This window comes from Lemur catta, chromosome 1, assembly GCF_020740605.2.
Source record: "Lemur catta isolate mLemCat1 chromosome 1, mLemCat1.pri, whole genome shotgun sequence".
Lineage (NCBI taxonomy): Eukaryota > Metazoa > Chordata > Mammalia > Primates > Lemuridae > Lemur > Lemur catta.
Window position 1 is genome coordinate 164710760 of NC_059128.1, and position 24232 is coordinate 164734991.

Consider the following 24232-nt stretch of genomic DNA (forward strand, 5'->3'; position numbering starts at 1 on the left):
GCTGCTGATTGAAATGCTCTAAATAATACTCTTTCCAGTGTTTCTTCAGTGTGACAACTCTGCTGAAGTTGCTATAATAATCTCACATTCTTGCCCTTTTCTTAGCCATATTAGATAGTGTTGATCTTTGTCTTTGCAAAATTCTGGCTTTACCTTTGGCAGCCCTGGTCTCATGGTGTCTTAATCTTTCTGCTACTAGACACCATCTCACTTCTTCCCAGATTCCTTGCTTTGCTTTTGCTTTTCATGTGTGGATGTAACAACAATGGCTATCATTTTTCAGGTTTTTACTGCCAGGCACTATGTGTTAAAAATACATGTTATTTTATCTTTAGACAATAATTTCAACTATTCCTCATTTTACAGGTATGGCAAGTGAGGCATAGTCATCAATTTGTTTACTTTGTTTGTACACAAAGGAGGAAGAGATAATTCTAAGGCCTTTCTAGTTAAGTTCTAATTCTATGTCTAGTTCTAAGGTCTTCCTCTTCTAAAATTCTAGTTAATTTGAATTCTTTTCTCATGATCAATTGGTGTGAAAGATCTGTAAATATCATATTTACAGGATGTATATTAAACTTTCAAGGTCCAGGTGTTTCAAAAAGGGCTTGTACAAAATAGGCGTAAAGTATAACTTTATGACCACTAAATACAGAACATGATTACATAGTAAATGTTTTTGTCTCTCCAGCTTTATTCCTAAAATTTATTCATCTTAGCTGTCCAGAGTTCCTTTTGTTACTTTTGATCATCTATTAATAATTGAAGAAAATTTCCAAAGTCTAAGGTGAGATTTCATATGCTAAAACTGAATCAGAAACAGCAGGACCTAAAGACTTGATTGGAAACTAGGAAACTAGATTTTAGAAATGGAATATAGGATATATAACATTCTGCTTCTACACAGGTATTCCTGCTGTCTCCTATACTTAATCGGAATTTTATTCCTATTGTCTAAAGCCAGGCCAAAAGCCAGGTCTGGGAGTCTTCCTCTGATTTAACAACGTCTCATCCAGGTGACTGCTGTCTCCTTATTCTTCTCATACTACTACAGACTACTGTAGTATTCAGTCTGCACTTTGCCATTCTGCACCTGATACTGCTGTACACAGCAGCTTAAACAAGGACTTTGGGGAGGTTGGGTACTATATCATTATTGTTTGGTGAATCCCCTTAGATATCCTATGGAGTGCCTGTGATCTCTCATCTAGTCCATACAGAAGATCTACACTGGGATAATAACACTTACTCTTACAGAGAATAAGTGAATGGACATTATTAGACTTTAACTCCTTTAGCAAGGCTGGATAATTTCAAGTGAATGGCCCTAAGTACAATAGCTACAGAGGGGAACCTGACTTCTTATTTCTGTTGAAGGAGGACCCTTTTAATAAAAGAAAAAGACAGTATAATTCAGTTGACTTCTAATTAAACTGTAGCCTATAAACTCCCAGTTTGGTGCCCATCAAATCAATTGTTTGCCAGAGTGGGAAATGAATGGATTTCCAGGCAGGGCTGGTGGTTTTAAAAAGCAGTGTTGATAATCCTGGAAAAACAGGACACTCATACTGGTATAATTTCTAGATTAGTCCCAGGAATCAAGTAAGACAGAATTTTGATATACAAAGCTCTGACATGTTTATGGTCGTCATTAAATCTATGCTTATAAAACACATTTCTTCTGAAAAAGGGATGCATGTTACTGTTCTTTTCTTGATCCTTCTGTGAATAACCATCTCTTTGGAGACATAATACCTTACTAAGGAGCCCCATGCACTCCTCCTAAAATAATAAAAATTTCCTTATTTCAAGAACTCTTATTTGAAACAAAGGCAGTTTTTATGGTTGAACACTTTAGGAGCAAATGACATTGTGTGTAGCCTTCTGTAAATGGCTAACGCCAATCAACACTTGGGAGGTGTGTGTTTAATACTGGCTGATGCTGGGCTTACTCCTCTAAGAGTATGGTACTTTAGGAAAATGAAGAGAATTATCAGATACTAGGAACTGGACATAGGCCTGTTCAAAATGGCAGCTTACAGCCACCTTTAGGGCTGTTACTTACAGAATATGCCAATAGTGAGTAGAGAAGAAAGGAAGAACACAATTTATGTGAATACAAGTAAAGTGAAGGTTGAAATATACTTTCAGATCTTGTCCAAATGTATTCATTCCACTTGCTTCTTTTTATTTTCAAGTTCTTTATTTGGAACTGGCCAGTACCTTCACAACTCTGTATTTATAATTTTAGCAGCCTCTAGTATTTTCCAGAGCAGTGTCTTTCAAACTTCTTTGACTACAATCCACAGTAAGAAGTAAATTTTGTATACCACCTAATACATAAGTATATCTGATATTTCCCATTCTAATTTTTTTCATTTAAAAAATGCCAGTTATGCCTCTTTACTTCCACATCCCATTAATAGGTCAAAACCTATAGTATAAAAGAGGGCCTACAGTCTGGTATTATTGCACATATCTCTGATATTTTCATTTCTTCTCATTGTTTCCTCCTTTTCTAGGTCTAGTAGCTCAGGACGCTGTCTCTTACTTTGTGGGGGGCCATTAGTTTCAATCTCTTTAACACCTGGCATGTACCTCATCAACCGTGCTGTGGTCTTTTACTAAGTACTTACTTTTAGTTGACAGTTTTCTGTCTGGCTCACTTCTACCTTTCATGGCCCAGACTTTTCATACTAAAGTACAAAGAAAAAACTTTTACAAAATTTTTCAAATGATAGCTAGCTTTTACTTAAAGGAAATAATTGAAGTAGGACCTCTACTTTTTTTTTGAAAACATAGATGGCAAAGTTGCTGCAATTTAAAGGTTATAGAATACTACTAACGCACCGAAATGGAACATGAGAAGTATGAACATGGTTTCAAACATGTTTAAGAAATACAACAATTTATTAAATCAGGTTGAATTTATTAAAAGCAGAATACAAAATACCTTGAAATTCAAAGATTATCTATTGTGATGTTTATCCCCAATAGGGTTAGTCCTAAAGAAAAAAGCTAATTGTTTTGAGGGAGGTAACAGAAAAATTTCAAGTCAGAATTGATAGAGACTGAATTTATTCAAGCTGACAGGCCTCAATATGTTCCTCCAAGTTTTCAACCATTAACAGCCCAAACCGGTTGCTTCCCTCATACCAACACCCGGGGTGTGAGGTAGTTCCCATTCTGTTCTTTGACCAGTTGGTACCCTGTATCTTCTGCCTTTTTTTTTTTGAAGTTGATTTAACTTTTGGTAGGAATAATTCAGCAGGGGCATATGACCTTGTGGCATTGAACAGATGTTCGTAAAGTTGCTTAGCCTCGGGACACATGCGCAGGAGATTTTCTACGGAGGTTGATGCTAGCAATTGTTGGCACAGTCCATGTACCAGGCTTCCATTGTACAATCTGTTCAATGGAGGGGAACAGTGTTTTGTTAAAAGTATTGGTTCAGTGCAATAGGACAACTGTCATTAACGAAGCTTCAACAAATGCATTTAAACACTGAAAGCTCCTAATTGCTTCTATAAAATTATTAAAATTATTTAAGAATAAGCTGTTCCTTGAAGGACAGAACTGAGTTGTTATTACAAAGATTACTTCCTTGCTGATGATATTTAAAAACTTATCAACAGATTAAATGATGGCTGCTTAGTGGTTTTGTAGCTAGCCCCAAGGTGAGCCTCTTTATCACTTCAGAGAAAAGGAATTTAAAACCAAACAGGCAGTTTGTTAAAATATGAGAAAATATGGAATCACTTACAAAGTCATTCACCTCAACAAAAAACCTACTTCACAAATGGAAGATGGGATTAACTAGAATGCACAAGTTTAATATATGACTTGTGGCCAGAGCTGATCGATGGGTACCTTAGCAATCCATGTAGAACCATCATTTAATTAGTGTAAAATCTTTTTTTTAAAAGACTTGGTTATGCTGCGATGAAAGAACAGTCCTGAAATCATTATTAAGAGAACTGTCTGGTCTTGTTTTTCTTGTTTTGTTTTAAAGGGATTTGCGGTAACTAGAGAAGATCAAGTAAAGAATGACCAGTAAAGAATGACCTAAATTATTAAAGGAAAGGAATAAAGAATCTATAGGTCAAAGGCCAACTGCTCTTATTTGGGTTAGCACAGATATGAGGCCCAGAGATATATTAACAACACTATTTACTGCTAGGAAGCTTTTCCTTGAATCAAAAGTCCTACCGTAATATTTTGTATGCCTCCATAGATCATTCAAAGTATTGAAGGCACTGGGGCTACAACGGTAAATAAAATAGACAAGTTCCTGTCCCCATAGAGCTTAGATTTGAGTGGAGAGGCAAAGCACATATACAATCTTGAATACTCCATTTTCTAGCCATCTTCCTCCCTTTTAATCTTCTTCCCTTTCTTCTTGTAACTCCTGGATGGACAGTTACCAAGATGTCCAATCCATTGATCCTACCACTTTTTTCACTGGCCCACACCCTACTGCTATCATTTCTTTCTATGTTACCAAGTTAAAACTCCATAGTCAAGCATTATAATTAGCTCAGTTCCCTTACTGCCTATCCCTTCTTTGTACTTGCCTGGCAAAACAAACACTAGATAAAATCCACTTAGGCATATAATAGTAATCTCACTTCTAATGAAATCTCCGTGAGTAGAGATATTTCTGTTGTTGCCACTACACCCTAGCACAGAGTAGGCGTTTAATATTTAAATGAATGAGTGAACAATATGTCAGGTGGGAAGAAATGCAGTAAGAAAATACAACAGTAACAGGACTATAGTGACTAGGGGCAGAGAGTAATATCTCAGTGAGGTCATTAGAAAAAGCCTCTATAAAGTGATATTCAATCAAAGACCTGAAGGAAATGAGGGAATGAGTTGTATCTTACCAACAACTGCCTCTTTTTTCCTCCTCATATTAGTGTTTCACTTTAAGGAACTGATTTTTAAAAACTGGATCTAATCATGGAAAAATTCTTTGGCAATGTGGAAATAATTTAAGATTTTTCCTGTTTCCAGCTCTTCAGCTATAACACTGATCCAAGATCAATTATACTAAGATTAGTTTATTGTTAAAGTAACTTCTTTGCTTTAAAATATAAGTAAAAGTACTGTATTTGCTATTGTGTGCATCCATCTGAACTAAAGTTTCCCATGGTGCTTACCGAGTTAGGTCTGGCTCTGGGAGAGGAGTGGACAGAAGCTGATTGAGATACACCCCCATCTGGAGACAGCACTGCCACTGACAGAAGATGTGAGCTGTGTCTAAATCCAGTCTCGTGCCCAGCCGCGTCTGCTCCTTCACTCTTTGGAACTCTTCATACAACACCTTAGCACCATCTTCCTGCAGATCTTCCTTACCTAGATAAACAACCCAAGGGCAATATTTCCAGAAACAATGTAACAGCTTGTAATTTTCTCTACATATAAAACTACAAATTCCACAAAGAAAAAAAATTAATTAAAAAAACTGAAATGTTTCTTTTCTGGCTTTGTAAATGCCTTGCTGTATAAATTGAAATGTTTATTCTGAAATACCTTTTGAATGATAACCTAACTTTATTCAACCCTAAATAATTTATTTTTTCCCTGAAATGAGATCTCTTCTACTGGTCCACTACCTGACCTTAAACATGTCTGCATCTTAATCCTCCAAACTTTAAATCTGTGTCTATGAAAAATACAAGTGACTATTCAATATTATTCTCTTTACTGTTCTCTTTCACCAAACTTCCTTTCATGGAAACTCCCATGCTGTAGTGTACTTGATTTATAGAAACAACCCGTGTGTTCAAAGCACATTTTAACCTGTTTTATAGGAGGAAACTAAAGTATGACTCAGAGAATTTGGCAATAATCAGTTTCTTTACATAGTAGAGGATAAAGGGCAAGAAGCAACAACCCTAGGAAATACGGAATGTTGGGTAGTGTAGCTGTATGTTTCTGCAGATTTGTTTGAGCTGGGGTGCACAAAATAACATCCGGACCAATTTGAAAGTAATAAAAAAGAGGCCCACCTTGTATCAATTAGCGAGCAGCAAGGCACTGAGCCTGCCTGGGTGCGGGGTCCACATTTCCTAAAAGAAAAGAAACAGACCCTTGACATGCCCCTTCTGTTGGACTCCGGTAAAAACTTTATAGGCTTGTGCTCTAGGAATTTTCTTAGACTGTATTTATTACTCAATGCGAGGAAATAGCCTAAACCTGTGTTCTTAAAGCAGGAGTGGGCCTTAACTGATTTAAGTTGCCTGTCATATAACGACAGGTCCTCTGACGGCTACTGTCACACACACTTGGGGTGTTTTAGGAGTCCATGCTGTTTCTTTCTTTCATTTAACTTATTCTTTTAAAAAAGTAAACTATAGAGTAGCACTATCCAACAGAACTTTCTGCAGTGATGGGAATGCTTTGTATCTGTGCTGTCCAATATAGTAGCCTAACCTGTAGCTACATGTGGCTACATGTGACTACTGAACACTTTAAATGTGGCTTGTTTGACTGAGAAGCTAAATTTTGAATTTAACTATAAATAGCCACATGTGGCTAGAAACTACCATATGAGATAGTACTGTTCTAGAGTATGATAATTATTATACATGTTTAGTGTTATAGCGTTCAGAATCTTTCAAGAGAATATTCCATTAGAGAAATCAGGGTTCCAATGATTCAGCATTTATTTCACCTGGTATTTAAATGCAGATGAAATTGCCTCGTGTATTTCTCTAGGAGAAAGAGAAGTTACTAATTCTACTGCCACTACTTAAGTACTAATTGAAACTCACAGCACAGAAAAAGGAATAAAAAGATTAATTAAAAAAAAAAACAGCACAAGCATGAATGTTTATAGTGGTTAAAGGTATTCAGAAGTTTCTGGGCAATTTTACGTAAGTGGTGATGTTGCTGCTGTGTTAATAATGGGGTGCTGAACATGATATACAAGTTAATGTATTAAGTGCTACAGTGTAGGCGGGAGTAGGCAGTATCTAGCACATCTGACTGCTGTACACTTGGAGTCAAGCCCTTCAGCACTGAGCCTGGCACATGGAATTGTTTAGTGTTCAAAAATATTTACCAATGAATGAATGATACTTTGGTGCCTCCACTTCTAAGTTCTGATGTAACTGATGGGAGTAAATAATTTTTTTGCTTATGTAAACTCTCAAGTATACAGTTTGCAAGCAACATGCAAAAACATACTTCTGGAATTTCCAGATACCTACCAGGGCTATTGATAATGGCATGCAAGGGCCCCATCAGCATCCCCAGCAGTAAGGCTTGTAGGTGATGTAGCTTTGCCTTGGCCTCTGTGTGCTGCAACCAGTAGCAGCTGACAGCAATGGGCAATTTCAGTGAAGTAGGAATTGGCTCCAGGATGGTTGGTTTCACTTTCAGGGTTTCTAACAGAAGTATCTGCCGCCTACCCAAGGAGAGCTGAAAATATACACCAAGCATCCTGCAAGTTACTTTGGGGAATGTCTTTTTTTTTTTTTTTTTTTTAATAGCATGAAGATACTTGCAAATGAAAACTGCTGTGCCAGGTGTTAAACTTACCTTCTTGTGGGGGAAAAGTCAGTCATACCCAAGGCAGTTAGAACATTAATAATATGCTTAATAAATGTGGTTGGTTGAATGCGTAAATGGCCTACTCCTGCCACACATCCTTTATGTCTGTCATTCCATCCTCTCTGTATAGGCTGGTGAGCATCTTCAGTGCACACACATTTGGAGGCTTGTTAGAAATTCAGTTCTCCGGCCCCACCCCCTAAGTTTTGATTCGGTCATCTGAGGGGAGTCCAGGAATATACATTTTGACTAGCAGCCCAAGTATTGTACTTTGAGAAATAAAGCTCTATTGGAGACCCGACCCGACCCTACCCTACCCTTGCCTGTGAGCACTTAGGTATTTTCCTCTCCATTATGCCATTACTGATTACCTCCAGAAGAAGACAAACTTAGTTTATACACTCTTTTTGTGGCATATCATACAGCCTTTTGTTTGTTTAGATCCTGTCTCACGTCCCCTTCCTGCTGACTGTTTTATTGTTCTTGCATTCTCCCACACAGGGATTGTCCCAAGGTGGCTACTATGAGGTACCTTTAAGGGAGATAGGAGGTTTTTTTTTTTTGAGATATGGTCTCGCTCTGTAGCCTGGGCTGGAGTGTAGTGGTGTCATCATAGCTCACTGACCTCAAACTCCTGGGCTCAAGCGATCCTTCTGCCTTAGACTCCGAGTAGCTGGACTACTGGGGCATGCCACCACACCTGGCTAATTTTTTCTACTTTTTGTAGAGATGGGGTTTTGCTCTTGCTCAGGCTGGTCTCAAACTCCTGACCTCAAGTGATCCTCCTGGCTCAGCTTCCCAAAGTGCTAAGATTACAGCTGTGAGCCACCATACTCGGCCAAGACAGGAATATTTTAAGTACTACCTGCATTGTGCTTGCAATAACATGCCACACTCACAGTACTTCATGCCTTAAAGTGCACTTCAAATAAGCTCAGAAGTAAACAGGTCTGAGTTTTTGTTGAAGTAATTTTACCTTAATGAATCTCAAAACTTTTAGGAACCATAAGGGACCTTAGAAGTCACACATTCTTACTGATAAGGAAATTAGAACTATTAAAAGTACATCTTAAAGGGGACTTTATAATCAAATTTGAAGAAAAAAATAGTTACATTCCTAGTATCTGCATGGAACCAGAAAAAGATTTTCTTTCTGGAAGGATGAGACAGTCTGGTACATTTGTCAGCAGCTAACACCCAGTTAGTGATCAGTAAGTGTAGTTCACAGCTGAGAATAGAGATGTTAGCCTGAAGTAAAACACATCATAAATGAAAAAATAGTTTTATCATCAGTGTATGAAAACTTTATTACAATGATTTCTAAATGATGGTTTTAATAATACTGTGATAAAATTTTTAAAATCAGAAATATGCAAAGTGCTTGACAGTGCAATCAGTCACCCCTACTGGAAGTAGCATTAACTAATTAAGTTTAAAGTAAGATAAAAACTAATCTGTTACACTGGTTTAAAAAAATGGACTAAGCTAAGAAAATACAGTAATTTCTTTTTTGATATATAATGCTTAAATTACTGAATTCTAGAGCCAGGTTACAACTTTCATGAACAAAACAGTCTGGGCTTTGACTTCACAGATGTTCTGCCCTGCACTAACTCTACAGCCTTTGGCAAGTTTCCAAGGTTTTCTACACTTAGTTTGATCATCTGTAAAACAGGCATTACTATGAGTTGCACAAGATGTTTCATCAAACCCACCAGTCTTCAGCCCCTTCCAAAGGGGAACTGCTGGGCTCGACAGCCCTTAAGCTAGTTAGGGCATGTAACAACTTCTTTCCTTCTCCCCCAGGGGGAGCAAAAGTACAAGCCTGCAGAAGCTGCCCCAGAGAGCAAAGGCGCCCAGAGGATGGTCTTGGCACTGCCTCACTCCCTAAGAATGATCCACTTCCGTGTCTCCTCATCATGAACCTCCCGTTGGTTAACTTGAGTGGTGTTCTGCCCATTGCAACTAACATGACCAAAATGAAACCCTATCCCATGTGGTTACTGTGGAAATTAAGTGAGAGATTGTATAGTTAGTTTTCTTCACCAACACACACAAAAGCTAGCACAAAAGAGATAAAGTATTATTACCACATCATGTTAAAATGAATAGGTACTATCACAATGTTTCTCTACTTGTACCTGCATTTGTGTTTGGAATCACATTTGCACCTGGCATCATTTAGAATTTTCACGGGCTAATTAAAGACAACAGCATTGAGCCAAATATAGAATTGATTAGTTCATGCCAAGGGAAAGCCAAATGATATCACAGCACAGAGAGTGAACCACAATTTCACCCTCCTTTAAATCCAAGTAAATGATGAGAACACTTGAGTCATCTCCACTTAAAGCAAAGAATCAGCCTGCTGCACTAACTGATTCAGTTGGATTTCCATACAGGGCCAAAAGTGTCCTGATCCCTATTTCACACCATACACACAAAAACATCAGTTCTAGATAGACTGTAGATATAAATGTGAAAGGCAAAAAACTTTGGAGTAGGCAATTTCTTAAGTAGGTCACAAAAGTGGTTACCATAAATAAAAACTTAGACTGCATTAAAAACTTGTGTTCATCAAAACATCATAAAAAGTGAAAAGACAATGGGAGAGGCTATTCACAGTATGTTATTTGACAAAGGACCAAAGACTGTAAGAAACTTCACATAACAGAATATTGTATGGCCAGTGAACACATGAAAAGGTGCTCAAATATGTCATCAGATAAAGGCAAATCCACCACCAAAATGGCTAAAATGATACTACTACACTACCAGAATAGCTAAAATTTTAAAAAGGGTAGAAAATACTCAAATATTGGCAAGGATGTAAAGTAAAAGGTACTCTCATATGCTACTGGTGGTAATATTAATTGGTACAACCACTTCACAAAAACATTTGGCAATATGTCTTCTAAGCTGAACATGTGTATATCCTGTGACCCAGCAATTAACTCTACTCCTAGTTATATATGTAATAGAAATGTGTCCAGGTGTTCACTAAATGAATGTTCATAGTACCATTCATATAGCCCAAACTGGAAACTACCCAAATGCCCATTAGCTGGAAAATGTAAAAATCAATTGTAGTATATTCCCACAATATAATATGTTACAGCAATGGGAAATAAATGATGTAGTCTGAGATGCTATGGCTGTGATCAGTGCCTTTGTGTACACTTTTTTTTGGTAGTTCAAAATTATTTCCTTTGTTTGAGTCCTAGCACTGATACTCTGGCTAAGATATTACCTAGTTCTCTTGAGTTCTAGTTTTCTCAGCTATGAAATGAGGTCAAGACAGCACCCAGCCACATAGGTTTGTTATATTAAGAAAGAGAATATATATGAAAGCACTTTGTAATCTGTAAAGTGCTTTATGAAAATTTTATTAGTATTACAAATACTTACCTCAGTCAATTTGCTTAAGTCAGAATGATCCTTGGCCAGTTCTACTGCACCAACAATTGATGTTTTGATGTTTTTATTAATCCTTTCCACTTCACTGAAAGCTAGAGGCTGAGGCAGCAATGCATTCCAGGACACGTTTCCCAGATGTGGTGAAGCATTCAAAAGAAGCCCATAGATGATTTGTCGGATGGGCTGAGATATTCTGTGGGCATTTGGTCTCTGCATGTTTTCCACCTGTGTATGAAGAAAGGTCCGTCTTAGGACCAAAGCATCACTGATGAAAGGAGATAGCTGGCCTTTAGCTAAAGCCACTAGTACCCATTCTGGTAAACCCAGATTCAAGGCATCTGGACAGACATAAGAACCATACTGGAAGAAGTCCTGCAGCTTCACCTGGGACTGCTGGTATTCTTCCATGGAACAGCAGAGAAGTTCCTTAACATTTTCTCGATCTTTTCTTGGGAGATATTTCAGAACATTATCTAGTGCTTCAGTAGGGTTGTCAAAATGAGACAACCAATTCAGAAGTCCCAGAACTCGGTGGTGTCTCCTCCCCTTAGAATTGGTAGCTCCAAGAGGAAGACGTGCTTTACTTAAGAATGTCTCCATGATAGGCAGATTAATATGGTCATTTCCACATAGCACCGCGAAGAGAGGTAAAAGAGCTTTATTCATATTGCTGAAGTGACGGCAGAATGCGTCAAGGGAAAAGCATTTAGCAGGAATATAGTATTGTGTGTCCTTGATAGTGTTCATATTTCTCCACTGAAAGCTATTTAATGGGCAAAACCCAGTTTTCAGGTCAAAAATACAAAAGTCACTGTCCGACGATAAAACAGGACAATTCCAATGATTAGCAAGTGTCATAATGTCCCGATCTGCTTCTGAAAAGCACTGGACAAAACATACCTGCAGCTTGATCAAAACCTGTATGAACACTTCCCGGATGAGTAAGGGGCACACATACCCACCCCCACCAAGTGAAAGGGAATGGGCTGTCTGGATCTTCTCTCTAGCACGATCCTTTAAAGTTGTAAGCTTTTTATCGGAAATATCACATCCTCCATCTAATACAACATATGGACGTATATTACATGCAAACAGTGATTCAAAGAATTTTTGTACAACATCTGCAAAAGAATCATAGTCCCCTCCATACCGGAGCTCCAAGTTTGAATTGAAACAAAGTCGGTGGAAAAGAGCATAGCCATCAATGATAATTTTTGTGTCCCGCAACTTCAAATCAGTGAAGAATTCATTACTATGATCTTCCACAAAACTCATTAGTCCTCGGATACCCATGATGACAGTCTGAATAATTGCCTGTTTAAAACAATAGGATGCATTTTCAGTTGATGCTGGTTATGAGACACCAAGTTATTGCTTCCAGCACCATTAAATCAAGAGCAAATGTTATGAAGTGTTCATTAAATAGAACATGTTGGATGCCAACATCTTTGAATTCTTACCTAGATCCTCAGGCAACGCTAGCTGAGTGCTTTTTGTCTTTCCCATGTGTTACAAGGCATAAGCTCAGTGGTTTCAAGGGTTTTGATCTTTGGATAGGGATGGAGGCTGATGCTGATTCTAAAGAAAAATCAGTTAAAGTCCATTACTGACACACCAGTATAGTGTGGGCCTTTATACTGAGGTAGTTAATAGTCAACATCTTACAACACAGAGTATTTGTTTTGTGGGGTCAAAGTAAAAAGTCCTAATCTATAAAAATTATATTCTTACTGATCTCATAATAAATCAGAAAGCATTTAGGCTTCGGTAAACTAAGGCATGTAGGACCTATGATAGGGATCCAGTTTTATTATTGACAGTCTGGGAACTTCTTTCAGGCCTTGGGCTTGTGGGATCATAGTTTTTGGTAAGAAAAACTGCTTCATGCCTTTAGGAACCCAACTATCCAGTTTCACCCCTAGCCAGGGGCTCTCTTCATAATCTTATCTTTGCATATCTGGCGCACTTACCCTTCCCCATCTGGCTCACTTAACTCACAGGATCAGTATTAATGGTTTTTACTTTGGCCTCCAGCTTCAGTATGGCTCAGCATGGCACTATTAAGCCTGTCTTTATTTAAAATCGTGACATCTTGTCAATCAGGATTTTTTGGCATTAATTTTGATTTTTAGAGATAAAAATTTATCTGGATTACATTTTTGGCATCACTTACATTTTGCGTTTGACTCACCTCACCCTAGTCCCAGCCCTGTCTCCGCACCTTATCCTGTACTTATTTGTTTACAAGTTTGTCTTATAAAGCTTCTAGGGGCAGAGACCCTGTCGACTCTGCAAATAACAGGACCTTGCACACAGAGTAGTTGAACAAATGCGAGCTGCATTGGGGAAAGGCGCGCAAAAGATCTGATCTAAGTTCTCAAACACAGGCCTCCATACACCGTGCCACTTGGGCCCTCACAACCCGCCTCCCCGACCAGCAGCAGAGCCCACCTGCTCCGTCCTCGCAGAGGACGAACCCCTCCATCAGAAGCCCGCTGGAACCCAGAGAGGACTGGCAGCCCCAGCACGTGAGAGTCCAACCCCCGAGAACGGGAACCGGAAGTCGCTGGGTATGACGTCACTACGAAGCCCGGTTCCGTGAAGCCAGTGGCGCTAGACTGCCCCGCGGGAAGGTGATCTCAGGCCTGGAGGCGCAGAGTTGCTAACGAAGGCTGGGACGTAACTAAGGCTGTCTGGTTAGGGAAGCTCGGCCCTCTGGGCCTCCTCTCTTTTCCTCGCTTGCTTGGGTCGGAGGACACTTCCGCCTTAGGGACCGCCCCACCCGACTTCCCAGCTTGCCCCGCGCGGTATCCCTGGCGACGGTGCCAAACAGCCGTGGCCCGCGGTGGTCTGGAGTTGGCTGGGGCCGCTGTCCCCAGGTTGAGACTCGCCCAATTACGGGTGGGACTCGGGCATGCCCCGTGCGCCGCCGCTCCTCAGCCCGCGACGGGGAAAGGTAATGCGAACCGCGCTGTTCCGGGCATGCCGGGCTCCCCTGCGCAGGGGAAGGTACAGGTTTCAAGCTGCCCAGGCTGGGTTCTGCATCTCTAGGGCCGGCTCCACTCTCGCGACCTTCTCCTTTCCCTGGACTCCTTACCTCTCGGATTTACTCCAGTCTCCGGAGAATAAGTGTTGCTGGTGTCCCTCAATAAACGTTCACCCACTTACGAAAATGTAAATGTTTAAATAGTTGGAAGTAGTAAGGATTGTTCGTTTTACCTTAAGGTTAAACTTTACCTTTAAGGCCGGGCGCGGTGGCTCACGCCTGTAATCCTAGCACTCTGGGAGGCCGAGGCGGGCGGATTGTTTGAGCTCAGGAGTTCGAGACCCGCCTGAGCAAGAGCGAGACCCCGTCTCTACTAAAAATAGAAAGAAATTATATGGACATCTAAAAATATATATAGAAAAAATTAGCCGGGCATGGTGGCGCATGCCTGTAGTCCCAGCTACTCGGGAGGCTGAGGCAGGAGGATTGCTTGAGCCCAAGAGTCTGATGTTGCTGTGAGCTAGGCTGATGCCACCGCACTCTAGCCCTCGCAACAGAGTGAAACTCTGTCTCACAAAAAAAAAAAAAAAACCAATTGGATATAAAGTAAAAATAAAATAAAAAATTAAACTTTACCTTTAAGGTCAGGTTCCTACTTTAGCAGAACCTCGTGTCACATCTGCTTCCTCTCGGGGAAGAGAACTACTCAGCTTCAACCTGTGATAAATACTCCGCTTTCCCTTTTTTTTTTTTTTTGCCCCCAGCCAGATGTTTCACCTCGAAGGGATAGTTTGCACAAGGTGTTAACTTTCTCCAAGTTCCCATCCAGCTTTTTAAACCACTGTGTTCCCCCATGGGATGGCAGTTGGTCTGCTGTTCATTTATTCGCCCTAACAAAGATTATTGAACACCTAATATACGCCAAGCGTTCTGCCAGGCACTGAGGATGCAAAGATAAATAAGGTGTGTTCCAGCTGCTCAAGTTCATTTACAACCCTTGAGGGGTGGGAGGCGAACGGATAGTTCTAGAATCTAGACAGCAGGGTACATTCTTGCATAGTTCTATGGTTGCACAGAGGAGACTTATGGAATAGATGGCCTAAAAGTGGACTGGGATGGAGGTGGCAGGGCTGAGTCTGTGAGATTGGGCAGTAGGAAACCTAGTCCCAGAGTCCTCTACAGCCTGGGCCAGACTGCTTAGGCACTGCTGAGTTTAAACTCTCCTTTACAAATAGGAGCCACTGGAAGTGGACTTGTAACTATTCTGTCCATCTCTAATTCTGTTCTTCACTAAATGGGGACCTTAATCTCGTCTTTAAAATAAGAAGAATTACTGAGTGGTCTGAAGGACCTTTTTCAGTTGAAAAGGCTGTGAGTCCATATATTTTTCTGAACAGCTTAGTTTGCCCAGAAAGCATCACTTTTATGCCAGTGAAGGAAGCAAACAGAAGGTACTCTTAGAGATCTGTTCTTTAGTTATTTTTTCAGCAGTATGTTTCACTAGCATTTCCTTGGGGTGGGAGGAAAAAAACTAGTTACCAATGTCGCTGGCATCAGATATAACTTAACTGATAAATATATTTCAAGAAGGAACATGTTATAAATGGGCATTTACTTATGTTCTATTTTGGGGATTTTTGTGGTGGTTTTGTGGTTAATTGCCCTGGTGGTTTTTGTAGTTAACTGACACATGTAAAGCCTGTTGGCCATCATTATAAAACAATAGGTTTTTATCTGACAGCTTTGGAATTGTTGAATATGAAAACCTACTCTAAGGTGTAGACAATCTTAAATTTAAAATCACATTTTCACATAGATTTAAAACAAAAACATTTTTGTAATTAACAAAACATTTAACATTTTAATGAAATAAAAGGGATGATTTTACCATGTACCTACTCATATAAAACAGGCTAGAGTGCAGTGGCCCCATCATAGCTTACTGTAATCTTGAACTCCTAGGCTCAAGTGATCCTCCTGAGGAGCTGGGACTACAGGTGTGTGCGAGTTTTTTTTTATTTTTAGTAGAAATAGGGGTCTTGCCCAGTTGCCCAGGTTGGTCTTGAACTCCTGGCCTCAACCAGTCCTCCCACCTTGGCCTTGTAAAGTGTTACAGGCATGAGCCACTGTGCCATTCATACTCTGCTATACATCTCATAGCTCCTTGAGAATACATATTTACCTATAACATGTTTATGTTCCATTAATATTAAAATATAGTTTTAAATTTGAATCAAATTTATGAGACTTCCTGTTTTTAATCCAGGAAGATTACTGTATATATAGTGTGTATACTAAAAGCTGCAGATCAGAATTAGCTTAGCATGGGAAAAAATTCACTCTGAATCCCTCCTCACATTTATTCTAATAAATGAAAAGCTGTGGTTTAAAATCTACAGGAAAAAAAATCTAAAGGAAACAACATCGTGCTAATTTGTGGCTTAATCCTAACTTACTGTTTTTAAACCAAAATAATCATAAGGTAGGAAGAGAGCCTTACAAAAAGTTGGATGCAAATGTATAGATTTAAAGAAGTGATAATGTTCTTGTATTTGGACTTTTTTTTTAAGTAGATGAGGAGTATAAATCTTAAACAAATGAACAGATTGTTGATTGTAAAACAGATATACATACCAGAAATTTGTGGAAAGTTGGCTGTAATTGAATTCTGTTAACATTCGACATGCAAAGGGAGGCTTTTCCTGTGGAAGATTGCCTTCTACTGGAATTTGCAGTAGGTCCACCTTTTAACATTTTTCTCTTAAATTGTTAACCAATATGGTGTCATTCAATCTGCTGATCAAGATGCAGATATCCTTGTCAAAACCTTACACTTTTTGTTAGGAATAGTTTAGCATCCTTTAGACCTAATCTTTGGAATTTCCATCTTTAAGGCATTGACCAGCGCTACTTGGATGAATTTGGCCATCTCTTAGAAATGAATGTTAAGTTTCTATAAATGAATAAAGCAGTTCTTGCTTGTTTGGAGCAATGCTGAAATTCCAAGAAGCTGCTAAGTGTGTGAATGGATCAACAGCTGTTTCCACTTATCCAGAGACCTTGGTAGCAAGAAGATATGTGCTTCAACAGAAACTTGGCAGTGGAAGTTTTGGAACTGTCTATCTGGTTTCTGACAAGAAAGCCAAACAAGGAGAGGAACTGTAAGTAAAAGTACTTCATACAAATCTTGAATTGCTTGCCCTGTATGTGTAGCTTTTAGCTGATTAAGAACATGGATTTGTTCTTTGCATTAAAGGAAGAATTTAGTATAGACAGGAAAATTCCTTGACTGATCTCTTCAGATGAGGCTTTTAAAGGCATTTCAACAGGTGACTAAAGTATCCAAATAACCTGAAGAAGGGATGTGGGGTAGATTATGTGAATATGGGATTTTTATGCATACCACAGTCTCAGTTACAACATTGCTTCCACTTAACTTGATTGGAACTTCTTAAATGAGAAAATAAGAATTGTTCATAATGACTACATTTTTAGAAATGTTGTATTAATAGAATGCAAATAATCAGTATTTCACATTTGTGATGAATAGAATATACCGAAAGAAGTATGGTATTAGTGGTTTTTCTTTCTTTCTTTTTTTTTTTTTTTTTTTTGGCTTTTCTCCCTTCCAAGTACTAACTAGGCCCAACCCTGCTTCGCTTCCGAGATCAGACGAGATTAGGCATGTTCAGGGTGCTATGGTCATAGACTTTTTTGGCTTTTCTATGGATAAGATTTTCAAAATCTGTAGTCAGAAAGCCCTCATATTAGATATTTAAGCTAAATGGAGTCTCCCATTTAAAACTATCTTATGTTGATGACCCCCTTGTTCTCACCTCCGTTCCTTTGATTTTGATAGGACCCTATAAACTTTCATAGTAGAGAAAAACTCAATACCATTGGACAGTACTACTCTTACAGATAAAGATAAACCTTCATTTTTGCCTTAAAGGTTTTTGAACTTGCTACAGTGAAAAGTTAGTTGTAACTGAAGTTAAGATAAAAAACTTGTGACATAAGAAACAGGAGGCAGAGAGAGCAGGAGGAAGAAATGACTCAAGAAATTGGCCTTTAATCCCAGAAGACAAAATTTTCACCCAGTAATCTATTGTTTCGTTCAGAGATTTTTAGCCTACTCTAAGTTCTTCCAGCTTTTGGCCATTGAATATTTAAGTGTGGCTTTCAAATCAGTGTGATAAACCCTTTTCTACTTCTTTATATGTCCTAAGAATTATAAAGGTAAATGTTACTAATGTTACTACTTTATGTAAAAAATCAACTGTTTATATAGTCTTTATGTTCAGAATTTTTTAAAGTTGTAATTATCTATTAAAGAATTCATAGTTTTAAGTTAATTCCTATGTGAAAAATGGGGAAATAGCTGGCATTTTTCTGGAGTCCTTATGACTCCTACTGAAAAGAAGTTTTTTCCTTAAGTCCTAGAGGTCCCCTTCTAGCCATTTAGACTAGGATAATAAATTTCTGACAATTACTAGAGAACCTTTATGGAAACGTTGAGAATAAGACCTAAATCTGACCCAGGACTTGTAAAAACTACACTGTAGAGCCATATCCAATCTTAGTATCTTCGACTAATGAGGAATATGAAGAAATTTAAGAGAATTTGTAGAAGGGCTAGAAAGTTGATTAAAAGGTTATAAAATTCAAAATATATAATCATCAAACTTGAAAGTATCAGACTTGAGATAATGGGTGAGTGGAGAGAGAGAGAGTGTGTGTGTGTGTGTGTGTGTGTGTGTGTGTGTGTGTGTGTATGGAGGTGGGAGAGAGAGAATGAGTAAGAGTGAAGAGAGAGGCTGGAGCTGATTAGTAAGTGATTTGTTAGTGACCTTTCTTGTACCTGAACTAATTTTAAAACACATGACTACAGCTAAAGATGGCAGACAAAGCCTAGTTTTGTGGGATGAATCCAATGGTGAGGATAATGGGCAAATCATTTGGTACCAGGAAGTCTAATCTAGACTTTCTTTTACATCTCTTTGGTTGTCCAAAAGAAATTGGTCCTCAGAATGTGAACCTTTAAGCTGTGTAAGGTATCAACTCATCAGTGATTGTTACGTTTAATGCATATATAGAGGCAGAAAAATAAACTAATTTTTTTTAGATTCCCCTTTCCCCAGAATGTTGGCAGTTGAACCTTTAGTTTGTGAGCAAAGCACATTGTTAGCACCACCCATTCACCAAGCAATTCGGTTAGGTAAGGTTTTAAATTCTGCATTACATGCTAGACTACAAACATAGGGAGTTGGTTAATGTTAGAGGTGGGTAGAAGATAAATACTCTCCAAAGAGAATTCTATAATTGTGTGCATGCTATTCCCTTAATAGAGTAGATCTAATTCCCTTTGTTATTTTGTAGACACACCTCTAACTTTTTGAGCTGATAAGGAAGGTGCATCATACCTTCGTATATCAGACTATCCCTTGGTGTCAATGTTAAATCAGTGACTTGAGTTGACCATGAGTCTGAGCTGGTCTGTATTACACTTATTACTAGTTCCTATAAAATACAGGTTCATATAATATACACTTCTATATTTAAACAAAGTTCTTTACAAAATTGAAGAGCTGTACGTACATAGTGCTTCTAACTTTTCCATCAGAGTATTGCAATTTATCATTATGCCACTTGGGGGCATCACTGTACCATTGACGTTTTGTAGATAGTGTGAATTTTAATTACAATGTAAATACAACATTACATTTTTATTTACTTTCTGAATTAACTATGGGATTAAAATAAAAACTACAGTTATCGCACTTGATTTATGCATGTTAGGAGAGAATTTTATTTTGATATAAATATTTGGCATTCTTTTTTAATTGTCACAGAATAAAACTGGTAAAATAAGTAGTAAATGAGATAGTTTTTTCCTTTATTACATTATGTGTCATGAAATTTATTAAACAATATTTGAAAATATTTTCTTTTATAATTATAGACACTCTGGTGTAATGGATGTAATTACGTTGATATTCCTAAAAAGATTTTTCCAGTAGTATTTGTTCATTTTATTTTACATAATTTTAAGCTGTCACAGTATCTTGTTCTCCTCCTCCTCCTCCTCTTTCTCCTTCTTCTTCTTCTTCTTTTTGATGAGCCAAGAAATTACTTTGGTCCTTAGCATAGTGCATGTAATTTAATAGAAAAAAGATGTTAAGGAAGTGGGCTTACCCAAAAATATATGATTAACTTGTAATTAATCATGATCACAGCTGCAATGAATTTCAACCTTCATCTTATCAGCCATACAATATTGGTTATAATAATTTTTTAGAAAAGATTTCATCACATTTAAGATACAGTGACCTTACTATGGGGAGTTGATTTTCAGCTTGTTTCAGTCTGTTTTAGTCTGCCAACTGTTAAATATTTAATACAATTTAAATGTTAAATATTTGCTTTGGACTCAGTACCTGGTGAGGAAACTGAAGCAATAGAAGATAAGGCCTGGCCCTCAGGAGCTTCCAGTCTAGAAAAGAGACAGAATTAACATACATAAAACAACTAGCAAACAGAGCAAGACAGTGCTTAAATATCTGTGTGGCAGGTTGCACTTAGAGATGTTGGAATGGCTGTTGCCTAACTCCCTTTCTGGCCAAATTATGGTTATTATAGTTTCTGTGTGTTATCTAAGAGCTTTAAGATTTTCCCCTTAATCCTGACCATGTAAATATCCAAACATTACCTTCCTCTTAACTGTGATGCTACACCTTGGCCTTTGCCTAAATGTGGTCAACATGGAAATGCTTTATCTCTCCAGAGGGCGTTTTTCCCCAGTCTCATATGTCAACAACATGAGATGAAGATCAGGAGTTAAATAGGAAAATCCTCCAAGTTCTTAAAGAAATGTCCTCAAGTCCTTGCATCAAGGCGCAGACCCTTGCCTACTTGGAGAACTCTTGGGTCTATATTGGAGTGAATTTTTAAAAGTCTTAGCAAGCTGATTTCCTACCCAGCCATGGAAACAAAATGGAGGAGAAGAGGCCAAGAATTGCTACTAGAATGACAACAGAGAGGAGTGGTCTTAGACCTTATGAGTAAAGGAGGTGGAAAGTCATAAAAGGGGATTAAAGAAACCCCAAATAATCTGAGTCCATTGTTATAAAGCTAAATAGCTCTCCATATACCAGTTTTTCTTAAGGGTATTTCAGACTTTACAGCCCAGTTCTGAAGTGTTGTGCTGAGATAGAATCACCAAATGGCATGGAGTCAAAGGGGGTCGAGGTCTTTGAAAGACAGAACTATAGTTGAGTCACCACATTGAGAGATCTAGGCCTCAGCTTTTCATATTGATATACTCAGAAATGTTCATTCTTGGTGAGAGCTTATGCTAGCTAAATCCAGAGAGGATAGATCTATAAACCATGAATAAATAGTACCTCCTTTTGTGAACCCTCCACCATTTTTTGGGTGGAAGTTCTGGAGAAGCTGAATATCTAATCAGAAGTGAAAATATATTAAAACAAAGTAGGTAGAATAATTGGACCATTATTTGCTTAAAACAAGTAAAGAGTCTCTTCTTTATAACAGAGGTCATTCAAGTGATCATTTCTCTTGGAGCCCTCAGATCCAGTGTCTCTATCTACTGAATAGCTGTGGGTCCATACATATAGTTATCCTCAGGGTACCTTCTTCCCCAGTATTGAAAGTAATGTGTATACATCTTACCAAAAGTGCAGGTATGCATAAAGAAGCAGAAAAAATAATCTATAATTCTGCCTCCCAACTTCTGTTTTTGCCTGTGTGCATTGACAAATATTCAACCTTTTATTAATAAGGAAACATATGGCATTGGTCCTATAGTCATAGTGGTTGTCTCAGAGATGGGTGATAAGGAGGCCTAGTTTTTCACTGAACCCTTTTTATGCATTTGGAATTTTGTACCATGTGCAAGATTGAAAAAAACAAAACAAAAACTACACATATTCATTTAACAAATACTGGCCGCTGTTTCCTGGTTGCCTGCTCTTCAAGGAGCTTGAGTCTGGTGCAGTGGTACTTAACATTGACTGAACTGTGGAATCACAGTATTTAATAAACACAAATGCTTGAGTCACATACTCTGTTGAATTGTTTGGCCTAGGGTGTGGCTCAGGCATCTGGATTTTTGAGAGCTTCCAGGTGATTTGAATGTGTAGCTAGACTTGAGAATATCTGGTCTGGTGGGAGGTAAAAATATTATATGATCATAAAAATAAATAATTACAGCTCTGATAACTATTGTGAAAGAAAAGTCTTGGTTACTGTGAGGCACAATAGACTCATCTATGGTTTCAGGATGGGGTTGCCTGAGGCAAGGCTTCTCGGAGAAGTGTTTCAGCTGAGACCTGAAGCAGCGGGTGGTTTTCACCCATTGTTTGCTAGGTGACCCTCCCCATCCCCTTCCGCATTCAGCAGGTCTGGGAGGAGGCCTCAGAATTTGCATTTCTAAAAACTGTTGCTGCTTGCCAGAGGATTATACTTTGAGGACCAGTGAACTAGGCAAAGGGGTGGGAGAGCAGTTCCATTCAATGTGGAAGGCCCTAAAATGGAATAGGGGTTCAGTGTATATATAATTTCACATTCTTTTTTTTAGCATTAAAATATAAGTATTTTCCCATGTTTGTAAATACTCTTCAAAAACATCATTTTACATGCCTGCTAATTGTCTACTGTATGGCTTTAATATCATTTGGCTGCTTCTTATTGGATATCTCTGTCCTGGTACCCTCTTTGAAGTAGAAGACTATTAATTGTGCCTTTTAGCATCCTCAGAGATTTTATATGATTGTTTCTATCAATAGCATAACTAGAAAACTAATGATGAATCAAGTTTCAGTCACTGAGAAGTGACAGGCATTCTGTGTCATTCAATTAAAGCATTTTTGGATCAGCTATGAATTATGGCCACATTTGCTGAGAGACTCAGTTGTAATTAGGAAAAAAGGACTTCATCCATTTTCAAGTTTATTTCTGACACATTGAGAAATGGAGACATCAGTTTTCATGTTATAATGGCTGAACTAAAAAACCTCCCATTCTGTATGTTTTCACTATTTATTAAAAAAGAACAGTATTTCTTCTTAGAGGATTAATAAATTGACCTTTGTATGCTGACAGTGTCAAAAATAATTAAAAATGAGTAATATTTCTTACTAAAGTACATGAGTTTTACAATGTTATAATAGAAGTACACTTCCAATAATTCAGGTTATGACCATAATTTTTGCCATTTAATAGCTGATAGTCTTCAGCAAAGTTAGTGTTTATATACTGCAGCTGCTTACACTTATTTATGGATTTTTCAGTCTGATTTATATAATCATTTTAATCTATCTTTACTTTCAGTTTTGAGTCATTTTTAAGCAAAGCATCAGTAGATTTAATGAGTGCAACTTTGAGCTCACTCAATGTATTCTTATTAAAGCTATTATTTCTGTATTACGACCAGGAATTCTCTCCAGTGGGTATCTGTGAAGGGAGAATTAGGTTATTGAGTGGGCTGAGTTAATTTAATAGGATTCAGTGGTTTATGCAGTGGTAAGTTATGAAAGCAATTTAGAGGAAACTACTGGTTTCTTTCCATTTTGCACTCAGACCTCAAAACAGTTTTTTGCAGTTTTTCAAAAAAATCATCAATCTTATCTTTTAAGAGAAAGTATCATATGAAAGCATATTAAAATCTCTTTAAAAATAGTTCAAGTTCTGGGGGATCTTGTGCTTAGGTCCCTTTAGGTGAATCTAGAAAGGGTAAATTTGAACTTGGACTTCACTTAGGGCTTTGCCAGGTCTCTGCCTGTGTTAAGGTCAAGTCTCTGAGCTTCTGGCCATCTTACATATTATATTTAAGGTTTGGGAGATGGAAGGGAAAAAGAGAGAAGCAAATGCAAGGGCACACAATTACTTTGATTTATTTTTATCATGGTAATGAAGTCAATATTCTGAGGTAAATTATTTTCCTGAGGGCGCTTTGCTGCATGTGTTAGCATAAAAGAAGCCATGTGCTTTTTATCTGGTTTTTAATATTAATAGATGAGAGATGACTAATAAATAAAATATTTTAGGATGAGTAGGATGCAGGGAAACCCTTAGTTCCTTTTTCGCTTGGGCAAGGAGCCAAAAAAGCCTCCTATGAATATTGAATCACCAAGAAACATTTAGGAAGAAGACAACAACACTCAAAAATACTGTTTTTTTAAAAAGTCTTTTTTCTTAAAATTCCTATTGTTTGGGAGAAAACAAAAATGATTTGTTTAAAATATTAAC

The 24232-nt window shown here is 38.0% G+C and overlaps 3 protein-coding genes across 13 annotated transcripts in view; 2 read left to right on the top strand and 1 right to left on the bottom strand.

Moving 5' to 3' along the window:
* Window positions 1–5700, top strand: part of ATP2C1 (ATPase secretory pathway Ca2+ transporting 1) — a 138316-nt gene extending 132616 nt beyond the window's left edge. For all 5 annotated transcript variants that reach the window (XM_045538588.1, XM_045538583.1, XM_045538566.1 and 2 more), the window contains one exon: window positions 5171–5700. In XM_045538588.1, the coding sequence (XP_045394544.1) occupies window positions 5171–5266 (96 nt within the window). In that variant the 3' untranslated portion in view covers window positions 5267–5700. The remainder of the gene's footprint in view (window positions 1–5170) is intronic.
* Window positions 5281–13733, bottom strand: ASTE1 (asteroid homolog 1). Its single transcript, XM_045538601.1, has 6 exons — window positions 13429–13733; window positions 12438–12555; window positions 10969–12291; window positions 7218–7428; window positions 6015–6074; window positions 5281–5358 (listed from the first exon to the last, which is right to left on the bottom strand). The coding sequence occupies exons 3-5, from the start codon at window positions 12268–12270 to the stop codon at window positions 6025–6027; spliced, it is 1563 nt and encodes a 520-aa protein (XP_045394557.1). The 5' UTR covers window positions 12271–12291; window positions 12438–12555; window positions 13429–13733; the 3' UTR covers window positions 5281–5358; window positions 6015–6024.
* A 78-nt stretch (window positions 13734–13811) lies between these two features.
* NEK11 (NIMA related kinase 11) overlaps window positions 13812–24232 on the top strand; it is a 237768-nt gene continuing 227347 nt past the window's right edge. For 6 of the 7 annotated variants that reach the window (XM_045538613.1, XM_045538625.1, XM_045538634.1 and 3 more), the window contains exons 1-2: window positions 13812–13933; window positions 16858–17124. In XM_045538613.1, the coding sequence (XP_045394569.1) occupies window positions 16955–17124 (170 nt within the window). In that variant the 5' untranslated portion in view covers window positions 13812–13933; window positions 16858–16954. Of the gene's footprint in view, window positions 13934–14829; window positions 14927–16857; window positions 17125–24232 lie in introns of those variants that run through there. The other variant, XM_045538621.1, reaches the window with a different exon arrangement.